This window comes from Sinocyclocheilus anshuiensis, unplaced genomic scaffold (assembly GCF_001515605.1).
Source record: "Sinocyclocheilus anshuiensis isolate Anshui unplaced genomic scaffold, SAMN03320099.WGS_v1.1 scaffold77, whole genome shotgun sequence".
NCBI lineage: Eukaryota > Metazoa > Chordata > Actinopteri > Cypriniformes > Cyprinidae > Sinocyclocheilus > Sinocyclocheilus anshuiensis.
In genome coordinates, this window is record NW_015537941.1 from 85,314 (window position 1) to 106,090 (window position 20,777).

The window sequence follows — 20,777 nt, forward strand, 5'->3', positions numbered from 1 at the left end:
TGCGGTCGTCACCGGTCTATTAAAACGCACAACATATTAAAGCGTCTTTGGTGTTTCCATGTTTTCTACAAAACAAAACCCGAAATCGAGGGGTTATGACATCATTGGCAGGCAACACTATGGACACGGTCCGTGTCACTAGTTAAAATTGCCTATTTCTCTGGATTTAAACATTCTTTGAAACATTTTGGATGATGTACTTACACAAGTCAGCAAAATATATAACACTGTTCTAGTGGTTTTTGGATATTTTAATAAAAATAAATCTTACATATTGTGCCTTTAAGAGCAGGTTGAAGGGTGGGGGGAGGGGAGGTAGGTAAATGTGTGAAGTGCAGATCAGAGCGGATGGGGGGTGGTAGACTGGCCTTTTCAAATCGACAGTAAAACACATTCAGATCGTCAGCCAGTTGTTGATTATCCACAGACTGTGGGGGTGATGTCTTGTACAAGGTGATGTTCTTGAGACCAGTCCATACTGACGCCGGATCGTTGGCTGAAAACTGTTTTCTCAACTTTTCAAAGTAGTTTTTTAGCCACTCTGATCTAGAGTTAGTCTGTTCCTGGCCTAGTTAAACAAGATTTTATATCCACTTCTGTAAGCATCCTCTTTGGCATGATGAAGCTGTTTGAGTTTCCCAGTAAACCATGGTTTATCATTATTGAATGATAAGAATGTCTTGGTGGGGAGGCACATATCCTCACAGAAACTGATATATGAAGTTACAGTCTCTGTGAGCTTGTCCAGATCGGTGGAAGCAGCTTCAAAAACACTGCAATCAGTAAAGTCGAAGCAGGCTTGTAAATCCCGCTCTGCTTAATTAATCCATCTTTTAACAGTCCTTAAAACAGGTTTAGCTGATTTCAGTTTCTGCCTGTAGGTCCGTATAATATGAACCATATTCATTGAATTGGTTGAACAAACAAACAAATCATTGGTTGGATTGGTTGATTGATTGATTGTTCCTCTGTTGATTTATTCATTCACTCATTCACTAACTTATTCATTGTAGTGGTTGATTCATCAGTTTGTTTGTTTATTTATTCACTCACTGATTCATTCATTGATTGATTGTTCCAGTGGTTGGGTTAGGGTTAGAACCCTAACCCAATGAACTGATTAATTCATTGGATTGGTCGATTGGTTGTATCAGTTGCTGATTCGTTCGTTCGTTCAATCGTTCAGTGATTGATTAATTAATTTGTTTGTTCATTCACTCACTCAATTATTTATTCATTGTAGTGGTTGATTCATTGATTCATTCGTTTGTTTGTTTGTTTGATCATTAACTGATTCATTCATTGGATTGGTTGATTAGTTGTTCCAGTGGTTGATTCATTTGTTTGTTCAGTCCTTCAGTGATTTTTTTCATTAATTTGTTTGTTTGTTCAATTACTCATTCACTGATTTATTCATTGTATTGGTTGATGACTTTGTTCGTTTAATCACTAACTGATTCATTCATTAGTTTGGTTGATTGGTTTTTCCAATGGCTGATTCATTCATTCATTTGTTTGTTCATTAAATCACGGCTTTATTTATGCATTCGTTGATTGGTTGTTCCAGTGGTTGATTCATTTGTTTGTTTGTTTTTTGTTCGTTCATTCACTCTCTGATTTATTCATTGCATTGGCTGAACGATTGTGCCATTGATTCACTCACTCACTGATTTATTCATTGTAGTGGTTGATCCACTTGCTGATTCATTCATACGATTAGTTGACTGGTTGATTCATTCACTTGTTCAATCATTCACAGATTGATTCACTAATTCATCAGATTAGTTAATTGATTACTGATTGATTGTTGTGACCAACTGTTATTTTGTTTTCTAAGCTGATTCGATTCTGTCATTTTCTAAATATATTTCTGTTTATTTGCTCTAAGCATTCATACTCTCCTATCTTATTTCCCCGCTGTCTTTTTATTGACTGTAAACTCAAGAGAGTCTCTCAGGTGAAGGACACCACATGCAAACACAACACTTCATCTTTTCATGTCGCCGGTTGTGTGAGTTTTCCCTCGGCTGGAACTAACGGCGCCTGCTAAACAGCAGAAGTGTAAAGCTGAATGAACATGACAAAGACGAGGTGTGAAGTCACGGACGAGATTAGAATAGTCTGATATCACTGTTGCCAGGCAACATGAAGAGGGGAAATAGTTTCCCCTAAACCAGTTACCCCTCCACTATCACTCACTCTTCAATCAAGAACCAACCAAACAAAGCTCATTATGAACTTTGTTTACGAGTCTTACTACTAGTTTAAAACTAGTTCACAAAACATTCTACGATGACCTAAAAACTAAAAAAAATTAAATGATGAAATTACAAAAACTACAAAGAGTTTCTACAATGACATCAATGACCTAAAATAAAAAAACATTGACAATAACATAACGAAAGCTAAAAAACGTTATATGACGACATAAAAACTCAAAAAAAATTATACAATGACCTAAGATATAAGAGAGTTTCTACAATGAAAACAAAAACTAAAAAACATTCTAAGGTGGCCTAAAAATAAAAAAGTTTCTATGATGAGATAGCGAAAGCAAAAAACTTCTACGATGACCTACAATTTAAGTTGTTTGTACGGCATAACAAAAAAAAAAAAAAAAGTTTCTACAATGCCCTAAAATAAAAAAGTTTCTACAATGACATGACAAAAACAAAAAAATTCTACAATGACATACAATTGAAAAAAAAAAGCACGATGACATAACCAAAACTAAAAAATGTTCTAATATGACCTAAAATTTGAAAGAAATTATACGATGCCATAAGGAAAATGAAAAAAAAAAAAAAATCGATGATGACCTTAAGACAAAATATTTTCTACAATGACATAACAAAAATAAAAAAAGCTTCTACGATGACAGTGACAACTAGAAAAGGTTATAAGATGACATAAGAACGAAAAAGGTTTCTACAATGACATAAGAAATACATTTCTACAATGATAAAAAAGTCTATGATATAACAAGAACTGAAAAAGGTTCTACGATGACAACTAAAGTTTGTACAACAACATAACGAGAACTAAAAAAGGTTCTATTATGACATAATGCAGGGGTTGGCAAGTAAGTTTGGCATTGGGCCCAAAAATTTTTTAGCCGCTTGATGTCGGGCCAAAACATAGTCAAAGGATAATTGATGAAATTAATTGATGAAAAATGCAACTAGAATTGCCTGTGACAGACTGTTACAGTGTCTTTTGTAACTGGTAGTAAGCTGTTACTCTGTGTTAAATCCTATAGGAGGACAGTTGTTAACAGAAAGCCACATTTGTGTGGTGGTGTCCGGCAAAGTATGTGAGCGGAGTGGAGCATCAACAATTTCCCCTCCTCCATGCTCCGAGCATTTAATAATCACTCCGCTCCGGGTTCACCATTTCCCGCTCCCACTCCCGCTCCCGCTCCACTCCTCGCAGAAACACCGCTCTGCGGCCAAAGTATTTCATTAGGTTTGAAATATCACAGTTCTGTTCATAACGTATATTAAAAAATAAAATAAATAAAATAACAGCAGAGTTTCAAAGTGTCTTTTTAGAACATAGTGTTCAAACATTTTTCCTACCACATGAATAACATGGTTGTCCGCATTAAAAGGTATAATTGCTGCTTTTTGCGGTGCAACTTTTGTTTGTGATGAAAATAACAGTACGTTTTCGTCAGTAATTTTACCTACGGATGCATTTCTTACAGATTTCTGCTCATTTGAAATCGGATAGGCCTACAGATGAAGTAGCACTGTAAGATTACATTTGTTTGAATGCATTATTGAGAGAGCGATTGCGTGTGAATAAGTGTTGTAGTACTTGTTTAAATCATGCTTTCAGCTGAAAATATTCATTATCTAGAAAGAACAAACAAATTCTTTGAGAACTATAACTTCCCGTTTCATGTCCATTGCCGTCATCATAGCTTCACATTCTTTCTCATATTTACCTTCTCTATCAAGCTAGCTAAATATGTTTAACGTGAATTCTTGCTAAATATGCAGTTATATTACGGGCTGTTGGCATGAATTGTACTCGTGATGGAGCGGTGGTGGAGCGCTCTTGGAGCGAGTGAAAACCACGCTCCGACTTTTAAAAAATCCGCTCCTCGCTCCAGTCAAAATCACACCGCTCCACTCCACACTCCGCTCACATATTCTGATTGAGTAACTGTTGCTGTCATGACAGATCTATTTCAGAACCAGCCGCGGGCCAGATATTATTGCTGGTGGGCCGCCTGTTGCCGACCACTGACATAATGGATATTTAATGTTCTATTAGGAAATAATAGGAACTAAAAAAAAGGTTCTGTGATGACATAATGGGAAATAAAGGTTCTCTTATGGCATCATGTGAACTCAAAAACTCATGGGAACTTAAAATGGTCATGAACTGCCTTTGTTTATTATTTTGTACTGTTCTCTGAGGTCCACTTATAATGTTATAAAGATTTTTACACCAAAAACATCATAATTTAGAAGGAATAGGCTATTTTCTGTCCTGTTTTTAACCCCCCTCATCAGAACACTCTGTTTGAATAGGCATGGCGGATTGTAGAATCAGAAGTAAACGCCCACTGCTATGATTGGCTAACAGTTATGTATGTTTGACAGTGTACATTCCTCATAGATGGAAGCTGCTGTGATTTAGGTCAAAAACACATAAATAACTCTATACATATCAAACAATCTGTAAGAAGAGACAAAGCAATAGGGACCACGTAATGAAAACAGTCACACTTGTGTTGCGACATTACCATTACTGTCGGATCCAATATAGTCAGCACAGCAATCTTTCTGAAAATCCCGAGTCGAATTGTGCCTTGTTTGTAAACAATTCTGCGGTAAATGAAGTGAACAAAGGACCAAGTTCTTACTGACGTGGTTTGGATCTTCAATAAAAATAAAGTTCATTCACTCTTTCCTAACGTTGGGATCAAAAGGAAGGCAATGCAAACATTGTTTTTCCACAACTTGGCACTAAACAGCGTCTTGTATTCAGAGCCATCTTTATCATTTGGTTTCTGCGTTGACCTGCGCGTTTGCCTCTCTCGTAAACACTACATGTGCGAATTGGTGGGCGGGGCTAAACAGGCAGAGATGTCGAAGCAGGCGTTGATCTTTTTCTGCAGAGGCGGTGCTTATCCACACTATTACCTCATAGTATAGAACATTGCAAAAGCTGTCATTTTGGCAGACTGCCTTCATTATAAGCTGTTTTTAGACTAAAGAGAAAGTTTTTGAGTTCTAAAACTTAGGATGTTTTTATTGTACAATGACCTTTTTATGTCAAAAGATCAAGGGAATTTTGGTTTCTCAGTTCCATGACCTCTTTAAGAAGGTTCTATTATGATAAAAAGTCATTAGACTGTAAACCTTTTAGAAACTTTATTTGTAAGAGCGTAGCAAACTAAATTAGGGTGTAACAGAAGACGATAACCAGATGAGAGATACAGAAGAAATAGAGACAGAGAGAGAAAGAGTCAGTGCTGATGTTTTAATCAGGGCTCTGGCTTCTCTCTGGAGGATTCCTGTTCCTGTCTCAGCGTGTAAAGCTGGGTTTTGGTGCATACAAGTGCCGTCTAAAAATAGATCCAATATTTCTCCCTCCCTTCATCTGCTGCTGATGTCAGAAACACTTCCCCCCTTCTTTTCTCTCTCTTATTTTTTTTCTCACATTCTCTCTCATGCTCTTTCGTTCTCTCATGAAATGTTAATAGGCTGGTCTGAACAAGGTTTTTGAAATGGACTGCCCCCCTTTTGCAACCCCATGCGTGCGTTTCTGAGAAAGATCAACTGTTTTTCTGGTGCTATAAAATCAATCCGACAGTCCTCCGCTGAATACCTGTAATAGTCCCATTTGCGCCATTTGCACTTCCTGTCGTAAACCTGCTAGATTAAAACAAAATCAGTTAAGCAAGCGAGCAACTGACACAAAAATACAGCCCTAAATAATGATGTTTACGTAATTTTATGGTCCTGTGGTCGGAACTACAATTATAAAAGACACACAACTGGAAAAAATTATGATAGCGCAACTGCTACCAATTCCCTATCTGAGAGGAGATGGATGATCAGAGATGTTTCAGAGAGAGACGTTGTGGGATGTTTGTGGGCAGGCAGACAGCGTTTGTGAAAAATGCAAGGGCATGAGGTTGTTTTTAACTCTACAGGGAGGGTTAGAGTTGTTCGACACCGTCCGCGAGACACAAACCTCATTGTTTTCTGCTTTCTTCACCTGCCTGACATCAAGATTGATGAGCTTCTCTCGCCAGAAGATCCATCATAGCGTTTTATGTGGTGGGAACAGATGATGCATTGACTGACCGTTTGTGTGTGTGTGTGTATTTGTGTGTTTGTGTTGGACGTTATGTTTGATGGTGGGAACCTTGCAGTGTTGCATTTTTTTCACGTCTGCAAGGCCAGCGCGCGATTTTAATGATTCTGTTCGGGCTGAGAAGACAACTCGCAACTCTTCATCTTTTTTTCACATCCTTTCATTGTCTCTTTCACCTCTGCACTCCTTATTTGTTTGTGGGCAGGCAGACAGCGTTTGTGATAAATGCAAGGGCATGAGGTTGTTTTTAACTCTACAGGGAGGGTTAGAGTTGTTCGACACCATCCGCGAGACACAAACCTCATTGTTTTCTGCTTTCTTCACCTGCCTGACATCAAGATTGATGAGCTTCTCTCGCCAGAAGATCCATCATAGCGTTTTATGTGGTGGGAACAGATGATGCATTGACTGACCGTTTGTGTGTGTGTGTGTGTGTGTGTGTGTGTGTGTATTTGTGTGTTTGTGTTGGACGTTATGTTTGATGGTGGGAACCTTGCAGTGTTGCATTTTTTTCACGTCTGCAAGGCCAGCGCGCGATTTTAATGATTCTGTTCGGGCTGAGAAGACAACTCGCAACTCTTCATCTTTTTTTCACATCCTTTCATTGTCTCTTTCACCTCTGCACTCCTTATTTCCATTCATATTGCTTTCTTTTTAACATATCCATAGATGCTTCTTGTACTAGATTTGCAGTATGCATACTATACTTATTTACATGTGTGTGTAATACACAGATTTGGAGTTGTTCGGAATACTAGCAGACTATTTACTGCATAGCACGCAGTATATACTGTATACTGAAATATTATGTATTATGCAGCGACATACAATACACAATAGTAAACTACATCATCAAAAGACCTCATTACTTCAGCAAGTGTGTAGTATGAAAATATTTATATGCACAGGATATCTCTAAACATGCACTTGTAACATGACTGCAATGAGGTCATGTGACAATTTAGTATGCTACTGTTGCAAACTGCATACTGTTTTTATAAATAGGAAACAGTATAGTATTCCATTCTGAACATAGCCTAACTTTGGCTGTCTTTGAAATATTAGCTATCTACTGTACATACTGCGCAGTATATACTGAAATAGAATGTATTATGCAGCAATAGATGCTTCAAATATTAGTATGCTACACAACTGTCAAAAAACCTTTTTACTGTGCATGTTTACTAAAGCAAGTGTGAAGTATGCTCATTTTTGCATGCATACCAGGAAACATTAACTTAATGAGGTTATGGGATAATTTAGTATGCTACGGTTTGAAATGTTTAATGTTGCACTCTTTTTGTTTTATCTTTTAATGTTTTAATCTTTTTAATAGGAAACAGTACAATAGTACTGTAGTACTTTTTTGTGTGTATAGAATAATATGACAACAATTAAGTATGCTATTGTCTGAAATGTTTACTGTTGCATACTGAAACACAGTATGCTAGTATTTCTTTCTGAACATAGCCCATCACATCACATGTTTGGAATACTAGCATGCTACTAACTGCATAAAGCACAGTATATACTATATACTGAATGTATTATGCAGCGTCAAAAATTCCATTACTGTGTATGTTTACTTCAGCAAGTGTACGGTATGCAAATTTTTGTATGCATACTTGGAAACGAGGTCATAATAATGAGGTCATATGACAACAATTTAGTATGCTACTAATTAAAACACTTCTGCATTCTGAATACTGTTTTTGAATAGGAAGCAGTATGATAGTATTCTATTCTGAGCATACTTTGATTATGTCTAGAATGCTAGCATACTACTTACTGCATACTCCACAATATATATTGTATACTGAAACAGTATTGATTACGCAGCGATATAAATTTCAGTAGTTTGTCAAAAAACATTATTGTGCATGTTTACTTCAGCAAGTGTGCAGTATGCATTTTTTCTATGCATGTGATAATTTAACATGCTATAGTTTGAAATATTTACCGTTGCATACTGTGTACTATTTCACACTTAGAAAAACAAGAAACAATATAATAGTATGCTGATATTCCATTCTGCTAGCATACTACACTCTGCATACTAGACAGTATATACTGTATTTATGCAATAAGAAACATTACAAACAATAAACTTCATTACCTTGCATGTTTACTTCAACAAGTGTGCAGTATGCAAATTTTTATATGTAAACATGGAAACAGTTCATGAGGTCATGTGACAACAATTTAATATGCTACTAACTGAAACACTCCTGCTGCATACTGAATACTGTTTTTTTAATAAGAAGCAGTATGCTAGTATTCTGTTCTGAACATACTTTGACTGTCTGGAATGCTAGCATACTACTTAGTGCATACTCCACAATATATACTGTATACTGAAACAGTATTTATTATGTAGCGATATAAATTTCACTAGTTTGTCAAAAAATGTGCATGTTTACTTCAGCAAGTGTGTAGTATGCATTTTTTTCTATGCATGGACTGTGATAATTTAGCATGCTACAGTTTTAAATGTTTACTGTTGCATATGGTGTACTGTTTTGCACTTAAAAACAAAACAAGAAACAATATAATACTATGCTGGTATTCCATTCCGCTAGCATACTACACACTGCATACTAGACAGTATGTACTGTATTTATGCAATAAGAAACATTTCAAACAATAAACCTCATGACCTTGCATGTTTACGTCAACAAGTGTGCAGTATGCGATATTTGGTATGTACACCTGGAAACATACACTTCATAAGGGTCATGTGACAATTATTTAGTATGCTACAGTTAGAAATGCAGCAGTAACACTTCAAACAGTACATGCTACATTGTCAATAAACATTACCTGGCATGTTCACTTCAGCAAGTGCATAGTATGCTTTTTACGCATAAAATAATGAAACAATTTAGTGTTCTACAGTTTGAAATGATTAATGCTGCATACGTTTTCAAAATATTATTGTATAGTACACTAATATGGCATTACACTTACATACTACGTACTAAATACTAGATACTAGACTGTATTTATGCAGTGTATACTATATTTATGATGTGCTTCAAACAACAGTGTTACATTATATCAGAAAACATCAAAACATTAACTTCAGCGAGTGCACAGCATACATAGTATATACTGCAGAAATAGTAAGAGTAGTATGATAGTATGTTATTTAGAATACAACATGACTCATTATTTGATCAAAATAGAAATTTTTGCACAAAATTGAATGCAAAATACTATATTAAACACACTGTAATGAGTTTTGTGACAACTGTGTAGCATACTACTAGTTGAAACTTTTACAGTTGCCTATTTACAAATAATAAGCAGTATACAGTATATATCTCAGAGTTTGTTATTCTAATCAGTATGGATTCAGTGTCATCATCAGTATGAATTGCTGTTGAATAAAACATTGCAGTTGACTGTTATGAACGTCGTGTCGCGCTCAGTATGATAATGTCTCTTTCTCTTCCTCCAGGATGACTTCCTGTACAGCGTCTCAGTTATCAGTGGGATTATGTGCGCTATTCTGTCCGTCTGTAAGTTCATGCTGGGGAAAGTCCTCACCAGCAGGGCCCTCATCACCGACGGTACGTTTCCCCGGAAACCCAACGGGTTACCGTGGTGATGGCCAGCCTGATTTATTATTCACAGTGCCGTCGCAATGTGTCTGGTCTTATTTCACCTTAGCCCCTCCCTTTTTGACTTCCCACCAGCTGGAAGCAGCAGAATTCCACACGTGAATTATATTTAATAAACCAATTCCATCGAATCCCAAAAATAATATTATTTTCAAAACACTACCACTTAAGATGTCCTAAGTTTGTTACAAAAATAAATTCACCCACTGTCATTCCAATTCGTTTATTATCTGTAAAATGATGTTGATGAAGAGATGTTTAGCAGAATGTGCTTTTTTTTTATGAAAGATGGAAAGATAGTCAAGCTCCAAAAATGACAACAAATATGTTTTTATGACTTCATATGACTTAAAATACAACTCAAAAATAGTAGAGGCTACTTTTATGGTGGTTTTAGGGTGTTTTCATTTGTTAATTTGAAAGAAACTTAAAAAAAAAAACTGAAAAAGAAAATGCAACAGACGAGTAGATAGACGGATGAGCAGATGGAGGGTGCAGAGACAGACATATATAGAGACATATATGCACAGATGGATACGCACACACACGGTTAAAATTAAATCATGTGGCTTATCGAGAAGAGGTGTGCTAGAGCTTTTCTAACTGACCAAACTTGTGATTTTTGTAATCTAAATCACACTGAAAATAAATAAATAAATAAATAAATAAAAATAAATAAATAAGTGGTGTAAGATTTACTTGTGAAATTTACAAGCAATTTCTGAGTGAAAATTGTTTCAGATATCTACAAAGAAACAGCAAGTAGAATTTAATATGAAATCTGTTTATGAAATCATGTTTAATTAGTAAGTTTAGCTAAAAGGTTAAAAAGTTTAATCATTAAGTTTAGTTTAACTAAAATATATATTTCTGATGTCTCATGTTTAGTAAGTTTTGCTAAAAAAGTTAAAAAGAACATTCTGATGCCTTGTTTAATTTTAAGTAGTAAGTTTTAGTTAAGTTTGATTAAAATATATATATTTTTTTATATCTTGTGTTTAGCTAAAAATGTAAATAGTTGAGTTAATGAATCAGTAAGTTTAGCTAAAAAGGCATTGACTGCATACCAAATGACGCACTATACACTATGCACTTATACACTATATACTTATGCACTACGTACTCAACCATGTAGTGTATGAATTTTATAAGGTTATTTTTTTTCATTTATAATCGGAGTCTGATAGTCCCTACCCCTTTGCGACGTAATTAAAGCTGCGACAGTTGAGTGCAAGTGTCCAACATTCCAACAAGTGCATCATCCGGGTATTTAAAGTGCACTTTTTCCTTTTGGAATTTTCAGTGTGAACACACTGTTTATACTACAGAACGTCATAGAATAGTGCATAAGTATGATAAGTACGGATTTGGGGCGCACCTATTGTTTTCCAAGTCTTATGTTTAATTTACATTTAGCTAAAAAGTTTAGCTGTTACTCATCTAAACCTTTTAAATGGCAATTTCTGTGTGGAAATTGCTTCAAATAACTACAAAGAAATGGCAAGTAGAATTAATGTTGAAATGTAATTTTGAGGTAGAAAACTGAACTATTTTCTTGTAAAACATACTGCAATAATCTTTATTCACACACTTAAGTGTGCACACTTAAACCTTAAATGTACCAAACAGTGCAAAGTATTTTGACATGTTTAAATGTAATTCATGAATATTTGTCACACACGGCCTAACAGTAATCGCTGTGTACACCAAGCGTTCCAGTAGCACAAACACACACCCATCGTCAATGAGCCAATCACACGCGAGCTAAACCATGTGTGAAACTCACCAACTGTCCAAACATCTACTGCTGCTGCAGCTAGTTAACATGCAATTACTGATCATCTCAAACACAATGATTTATCATCTGTAAAGATAAAAAACAATTTTTTATGTCTTTAAAAAAACTTAAAGATTATCCTAGAAAGAACATTTTTGATGTTTAATTTTTAAGTAGTAAGTTTAGTTAAAGTTAAAAGGTTTAGCTAATACACACACACACACACACACACATATATATATGTGTGTGTGTGTGTGTGTGTGTGTGTGTGTCTCATGTTATTTAGTATGTTTACCTACAAATTCTAATTAAAAAAAACATTTTTTTGGTCTATCATGTGTAGCTAAATGTATAAGTGTAGCTAGTAAGTTTAGTTAAAAATTGTATTACCTTTAGCTAAAAAGAACATTTTTTATGCCTTTAATTAGTAAGTTTAGTTTAGTAACTAAAATATATATTTTTGATGTCTCATGTTTAGTGAGTTTAACTAAAAAGGTTCAAATGTTGAGCTAATATAGTGCATTTTTGATGTCTTATGTTTAATTAGTAAGTTTAGCCAAAAACTGTTAAGCTAAAAAAACTTTTTGATGGCTTGTTAGTAAATTAAGTTTAAAAATAAATAAATGAAAATGAATTTTTTTTATGTCTTGTTTAGTAAGTTTAGCTATAAAAGTGTTAAAAAGTTAAGCTAAAAAATAACATTTTTGAGGACTTCTCTAATTAGTAAGTTTAGTTTAACTAGAATATATATTTTTGATGTCTCATGTCTAGTAAGTTTAGCTAAAAAGGTTAAAATATTGAGCTAATAAAGAGCATTTTTGATGTCTTGTGTATTTAGCTAAAAAAAGTTAGGGTAAAAACATATTTAATGCCTTGTTTAATTCGTAAATTTAGTTTAAAAATTTTAAATAAAAATGAATTTTTTGATTAGCTAAAAATGAAGAAAACAAAAAAAATAGCATTTTTATATCTTATGTTAAATTAATAAGTTTTAGCTAAAATGTTTTTAATGTCTTATGTTTAATTAGTAAGTTTAGTGAAAAACGTTTAACTAAAAATATAATTTTGATGTTTCGTTTTTCCCTAATTTATTTTTTATTTTTTTCAAATTTCATGTTTAATTAGTAAGTTTAACTAAAAACGTCTTTTTTTCCAAGTAAAAAGAGAATGTTTTTGATGCCTCATGTTTAATTGGCAAATTCAGCTCTAAGAAAAAATTGAAAAGTTTAACTAAAAAAAAAACCCCACTGTTATCATAATTTAATCATCCCCATGTCATTCCAAACCCGTATGACTTTCTTTTTTTCTGTGTAACACAAAAGTGGACGTTTAGCAGAATGTTCACGCTGCTCTTTCCGATGTTTTTTTACATTTACGTAATTACTCATTTGCAGGTTTTAACTCTCTAGTCGGCGCCGTCATGGGATTCTCCATCCTCATCAGCGCCGAGGTGTTCAAACACGAACCTAAAGTCTGGTACCTGGACGGGACTATCGGGGTTCTGATCGGACTGATCATTCTCGCCTACGGAGTCAAGTAAGAGTCCAAAACCTAAAAACTAGACAACAACAGCAAACCAAATAAAATCTCATTCAAAATATTAGCAAAAACGGTAATGGTACTAAAATAACACTGACTTAAATAAGGTTTTTGCAAAGTACCGTGTTTATTAAAGGTCTTAGCGTAGCACGAAGCCGTTTAACAAACAGTCGTTTAATAACATCGTACACCCTTGAGGGATTCCAGGCGTGACTCTGTTTGTCTTTGGTGCAGATGTAAATATGCTGGAGGCTTTAGCTAGAGCTTCTGAAAGGGATGCTAATTATGTAGTTTTGTTGGTTAAATAGCACATGATGCTCGCTAATATAATTTCAAGTAATTACTATAACATCACTAGCCTAGAGACTGTAATTAACGTTTGACTCATTGTAATGGAAATGAAGACGTAACATGCACATACGACAAAGATTGTACGCAAAGCTCATCGTCATCTGGCAGATTTCCCACTGCTAATCGAACGCTGAAAAACTTGTTGACAGAACTGAAGCTGAAATGTAAATCTATAAGCTGTAAACTCCACTGGCTGTGTCTCTTTCCCAAAAGCACACAGGCAGAGGTCGTTTAGTTTGAAGTGACAGGTCTCGTCCTTCAGAGGTTAGGAAGTTCGGAGCTGCACATGCTGAGTTCAGCCTCGTCATTGTTTCATACTAAGCCAAGAAATACACTCTTTTCTTTTTTATAGTTACTGTAATTAAAATAATTAGGCCTAAATGTAAGATTTGTGTGTTTGAATTGCATATAAAATTTACATCCATTTGGATTACTCGTCTGGTTTTAATATAAACAAACTAATAAACTGTCATACTTAAATGAACCAGGTCAGATTTCTGCTAACTGAATGTGTTTTAAATACAGAATAACCAGGTTTATATATTTATCATCAATAAATCCAATTTGTTTCAATCTCATACATTTATATATTGCTTCTACATCTTGCCATATTTTAGCCATTTTTAACTGAATAAATGTTTTCATAATTAAATGGTCTAAGCAATTTGAAAGAATGCATTGTAAAAATATGATTATTTAAATAAAATCAAATACATGCAAACATATATAAATTATGCCATGATTTTTTATCTCTGAGTGCAGAAATCTTACCTGTTTCTTACCTCAAATGCTGCAAACCAGATTCGACCCTGTGTTAGAACATATGCATAATTACTACTTTTTAAATTCAAACGGAGAATTCAATTAAATTTCACAATTGAAAGTCAAATATATGAGAGAAAATAAAATATAAATCACTTTGAACATGCACAAATTGAAGTTATGTCAAAATAATTTTACTAAATGTTCTAATGGATGTTATTTTAGTTTTGATTGAGATACTATTATAGTTTTTTTTAAATTATTTTTATTCAATTTTATTTTTGTATTTCCATTTTAATTTTAATTTTAGTTGAAGTTTTAGTAATCATGCAGTTTAAAAAAAAAAGTCTATACAGTTTTTATAAATTTTTATATCAGTTTTTTTTTTGTTGAATGAATTAATACAAGAAATTGTACTTTGGCAACTAGCTGAAATAAAATATTTTAATTTTTTTACATCTGATTTTATTTCAGTTGTTGTTTATTTCAAATAAACATGTTATGTTTTTTGTTTTACTTGACTTTAATAATCCTGTAAATTGAAGAGGTATTAAAATTGTGTTTTTGTAGACAATAAAAAAGTTTTTTTTCCCAAGTAAAAACGTTTTTAAGATAAAGCAACTTTGTTAAAACTACCTTTTTTATTGTTAAAACATGCCATCTCATTTTCTACCTTAAAGGGTTACTCCACCCCAAAATGAAAATTTTGTCATTAATCACTTACCCCCATGTCGTTTCAAACCCGTAAAAGCTTAGTTCGTCTTCGGGAACACAGTTTAAGATATTTTGGATGAAAACCGGGAGGTTGTGACTGTCCCATTGACTGCCAAGTAAATTACACTGTCAAGGTCCATAAAAGTATGAAAGACATCGTCAGAATAGTCCATCTGCCATCAGTGGTTCAACCGTAACGTTATGAAGCGACGAGAATACTTTTTGTATGCCAAGAAAACAAAAATAACGACTTTATTCAACAATTTGTCTCCTCCGCATCACCGTAGCACCATTTTGGAGAATATCCACTGAACACAAGCAGGTACGCTATTCTGTGTCAGCCACGACACAAGGATACGTTTTCTACGTGTATTTACACTTTGATTTGAATGAAAACAGCACATCCGTGTGTCGCGGCTGACACAGAATAGCGTGCGCTGCTTGCGTTCAGCGGATATTCTCCAAAATGGCGCTACGGTGATGCGGAGACGAGTTTCACAATTTGAGTTGAATTACTGAAATAAATGAACTTTTCCACGACATTCTAATTTATTGAGATGCACCTGTATTTTGTTAATATAGCGACATATGCACTAAATACCTGACCTGACCTCTAAAGTAGCTAGTTTTTAGTTTTAGTTTTTTCTTACGCTTTTCTTTCTTGCTCTTTCTCTGTCAGGTTGTTAAAGGACATGGTGCCCCGCCTCAGGCAGACGAGACATTACGAGCGCTTCGAATAGCGATTCTGATTCTGGAAGACTCAACACACACAGAAACACTCCTGTGGAGATTCTCCTGAGAGGAAAACACAACATAACACACAACACATACACTTTACCTGCCTCAGGGCAAACGCAGCCACAAACTCCCCCTGTAAATATGGATCTGAAAGGGAAAACTAAGAATTAAATATATAAAATGTGTATAATCGTATCGTTTGAGATGGAAATGAGCTAAGATACATTTCAGAATGTATATAATCTGATATTGAAAACTAAGATTCATCGCATTGAGTAATATTATGGGTATCCATATAATGGGTGAGAGACATTTTTAGGTATGATTTGTGCAGGTTATTACAAATATAAATGTCCAGGTTAGGAGGGAAGAGGTTTATCAGGTAAACTTAAGATTGCCATTTTTGTCTAGTTTGTTTAAGTTCCTATTTATTTTAGTAGTTCTTTAGTAAAAACGTTTGTTGCATCTGTGAAAACCTGTAAAATTTTTACATGAAAAATGAAGAAAATAGACTAAATTTTTCACAAGCGCATATAATATCAAAAGTTCTCATTTTTTAAATTTCAATAAAATTTCACAGTGGAAAAGCCAAATATATGATATAAAATCAAGTATAGATCACTCTGAAAGTGTACAAATTGAAGTCATGCCAAAATAATTTAGCTAAAATGTCAAATGAATAATTTGAAGAGGTGCTGAAATTACATTTTTGTAGATGAGTTGTTTTCTTAAGAGGACCTTGTTGAAACTTTAATTTGTCTTTTTTCCTTGTTAAAACGTGCCATTGAATCATCTACACGAACTTTAAAGTATATTATTCAACAAACAGGGCATTTTCATATCTAATACTACTGTAACATACTCAAAACAGAACACATGACGAAACTTTCAGTACTTAAAGAGCACTAGTCTAAGTCTACAAATCAATTGCTATCATTAAACCGCTTCATTTGCTAGACCTAAATAATGTAATTATGTAATTTCATCTTTCGCACTCCATTGAAACAGTAAAGCTCTGTGAAGTTAATTTGTTATAGCTTGATCCAGCCTTGCGTAGAGCTTTTGGTGAAACTTGGCACACGAACGTTACTCGCACAGTAACAAAGCCTTAAAAACTTGACCCTTCATGATGTGAAGTTATATGTTCTTAAGTATTAGACTGTTGTAATATTTGCCACGAAATTTGGCTGTTTAAATGTGTATTTGGGAAAAGCCGAGTTCCTGAGCATTTCATGTAGCAAATATATCGTAACTGTGATGTTACAGCCAGTCCGATCGCGTATGTGCTATTCAGTGGCAGTTCGTAGTGTGATTGTCGGTGAAAAGCAACGTTTGTGCTTTTGGAGAAATGTATGACTTATGCTGTTTTTTCAGGTGTGTGGTCGAATTTAACGCTCTGTTCTTAATTGACGTGTTAAATACCTTGAGTCCTTGTTGGAGGGACTAGACACAGGCACACACCCCTGCAAATGGGACTTTCGTTTGCACAGTTTATAAAACCACATGTAGATATGTGCTTAGGACTTAAAAGAGTAGTTCACCCAAAAATGTAAATTTGCTGAGCATTTACTCACCCTCAGGCCATCCAAGATGTAGCTTGTTTCTTCATCAGAACAGATTTGGAGAAATTGAGCATCACTTTCTCATCAATGGATCCTCTGCAGTGAATGGGTGCCGTCAGAATGAGAGTCCCAACTGCTGATAAAAACATCATAATAATCCACACAACTCCAGTCCATCAGTTAACATCTTGTGAAGTGAAAAGTTTTTAAGAAGCGAGTCCATCATTGAAGTGTTTTAACTTCAAACCGTCACTTCTGACCAAAATCCATAATAACACTTAGTCCATAATAACTCAGAGTAGGGATGGGAGATATACCGGTAGACATGATTAACCAGTAGAAATTTGTCAACCGGTAGAGATTTTCGACTATCATCTCTATCGCAGTTAGACGCTTAAGTGACGTTGCTGTGCTATGTGGTCACAAAAACTTTGCGTTTGCACATGTTTTTAAGCATTGCGGTTTAGAAACAAGTGATTTTAGGCTGTTGAAAAGCAATCAGCAGCTAAAGAGAACTCATTCCGCTATATGTGCGCGCACTGTCTGAGAGTTTCTGAGCCATCATAGAGCGTGGGAGTATTGAACGTTTATTGAGTTCATTTTTTTATTTTTATTAACGGTTATTGAGTTATTATTGCCGCTTTATAGCCCTTGAACAGTTAAATACACACTGTCAAAATGCCCGTCTTTGCAAGTATCCTCGTAAACACAGTTATTTAGGTCTTAAGTGAAAGCAAACATCTGAGAAGCAGTATATTGTGTAACAGTATATTGGATCCAGGCAGCTCTTAAAGTGACAGCAGTCTAATATTCCTACTGTCTGTCATTCATGTTAATCAAGCAGCAAAAGAGAGGAAATCTCTAACTGCTCTTGACAAAATCACTTTTGTAACTTTAATAATTTAATAATTCAATAAATTTAGGTTAGTATTAGTTTTTTTGTGATAGTGACACTGGTGACAAGAATTATTAAATTTATATGCTTTCAAAAATGTTGATATCATAAAGACCTTATTTAAAGCAAAAATAAATATATTGTGATATATATCGTTATCGTGAAATAAAGTTACTCATATTGATATATAAGTTTAGTCATATCACCCACCTCTACATGTTGGTAACAGAAAAGTCCCTGATTTCTAATTTCTATGTGCAATGCTAGTTCTACAGTAGTTTTTGTTGTATTTCTTGTAATTAATTTCTTATTCTTATTTAATCACTTACTGTTTACTTTTGTTCAGTGAGCTTGAGGTTTTTTTTTTCATTTAGGCTAGTATTAGTGTTTTTTTGTTATATTGACAAGTGACAAATGAAATTTCTATGGTATCAAAATTTCGATATCATCAAGACCTTATTTAAAGCAAAAATATCTATATCGTGATATATACAGTATATCGATATTGAGATATAAAATCTAGAATCTATAATAATGAAAAAAATCCATGTCCTGTTGTCGTCTCGCATCAAAATTCACCAAAATATTCGTTTAAAACTGTTTTGATTTGTAAACGGTGTTTGATCTGTGCATATTTCTCTCCTGATTCAGATGAGATTACTTTTTCACTGGAGAAAGCAATATTATGGATAGAGGACTCATATTTTAGCTGGAGTCGTGTGGATTACTTGTGGATTATTGTGATGTTTTTATCAGCTGTTTGGACTCTCATTCTGACGGCACCCATTCACTGCAGAGCATCCATTGGTGAGCAAGTGATGTAATGCTACATTTCTCCAAATCTGTTCTGATGAAGAAACAAACTCATCTACATCTTGGGTGACCTTAGGGTGAGTACATTTAAATTTTTAGGTGAATTATTCTTTTAAAACTGAGGCCCGAAAATAATATTGGGGCTATTATTTGGTTAAAGCCATTATTTAGTTAAAAACTGAATGCGCACCATTGTTCGAAGAACAAATGCTGACAAAAGCCGATGTAAATCCACATCGGGCTGAATGTCATAAGATACGTGAATGTATATATATACAACTATGTTGCTGTGGAGTACACATGTATATTTACACATAAATGTCTGTTGTCACAGAAAAATGTTTATTTGAAAAATAAAGATATATCCTACAGATTCCTCAAAATTACTGAAAAACAAACTGTCTGTTTTCTTTTTTCCATGAATGTCTTAAAATCCATCATAATGAATGTAAATCACCCCCAAAACAAAAGAACAACTTAAAAAAAAAAACATCGGGTTGATCAGTTTACAAATGATGTGTGAATGCATTTCAGTTTCAAACAAAACAAAAGCAATTATTATTAACAGCAACGTAAACCAGAACATCGTTAACATATTGGTTCCATTTATAATTTGGGTTTCGTTCCAAATTATTTCCAATATATGAGCAGTAGTTACAAGGTAAGAATTACTGGCCATGATTTTTTTTATTCGACTAATCTAATATTTTCAATAAAAGTTTGACAGTCATTATTATAAATAGCTACAGCTAAGCCGTACGAACACAAACACTTTCGAAACTGTGGCATCCTTCATACTGTAAACCAAAAGTAACGACTTTAGTCATCTAGACATATTAGTTTGATTGTGTGATTTTGCGTGTCAACAACCATCAAACGTTTAGCAAGACTATTTCGCGCTAAATGCCGAGCGACTTATTTTCAGCTATTAAACTACTATTTCGGCTTCTAGCTAGCATTTCACCTCCAGCACTTGCTATTTCGTAAAGGAAAACAAACCAGACAGTTCTAGTAACCATCAGAAGGCACATCATGAAACAAGATGAAACAATTGCTTGGCTGAAGACCTTCGTTTAACATACAAACGTACAGATCTCGACAAAGAGCGGAAACGCAAACGTAAAACTATCGTATAAGTTAGAATGAAAACTAGAAGAGACCCATCTATATTTACAAATGTGCAAATGTGTACAGAAAACATCAAATGAGGTTTTTGCTGGCTTTAGAAATTAAACTGTGTTCGCAATGTTTGTCCAGAGTATTGACAATAAAGGAAATTATGTTATGATATGTTATGCTGTACTATTTTTATTATAACATTTTACAGCTAAAACTTCACATTTGTATTTTTTTAATTAAACTACATTTTGTAGTTAAGTATTCAGTTATTTTTAAGTGAAATTTTACACATTGTCATTAAACAATTTCTAATAATTTAATTAAAGGGATTAAATTCGGTCATCATTTACTAAACCTCAAATTGATCGAAACCTCGAGATTCTTTCTTTTGTTGAACACGAAGATATTTTGAAGAAAGTTGGTAACCAAACTGTTGATAGAAGCCACTGACTTCCATAGTCTGGAAAAAAATACTCAATGGGTTCCTTTAACTGTTTGGTTACTAAAATTCTTCAAAATATTCAGAAACTCATCGTTTCAAGTATTAA

The 20,777-nt window shown here is 34.2% G+C and overlaps 1 protein-coding gene across 1 annotated transcript in view; it reads left to right on the top strand.

The window, feature by feature from the left end:
* The window catches only part of LOC107663488 (transmembrane protein 163-like), a 38,421-nt gene extending 22,120 nt beyond the window's left edge, over positions 1-16,301 (top strand). The window contains exons 6-8 of the mRNA XM_016453726.1: positions 9,797-9,908; positions 13,131-13,272; positions 15,782-16,301. Coding sequence (XP_016309212.1) covers positions 9,797-9,908; positions 13,131-13,272; positions 15,782-15,842 — 315 coding nt within the window. The 3' untranslated portion in view covers positions 15,843-16,301. The remainder of the gene's footprint in view (positions 1-9,796; positions 9,909-13,130; positions 13,273-15,781) is intronic.
* Positions 16,302-20,777: the final 4,476 nt, after the last annotated feature.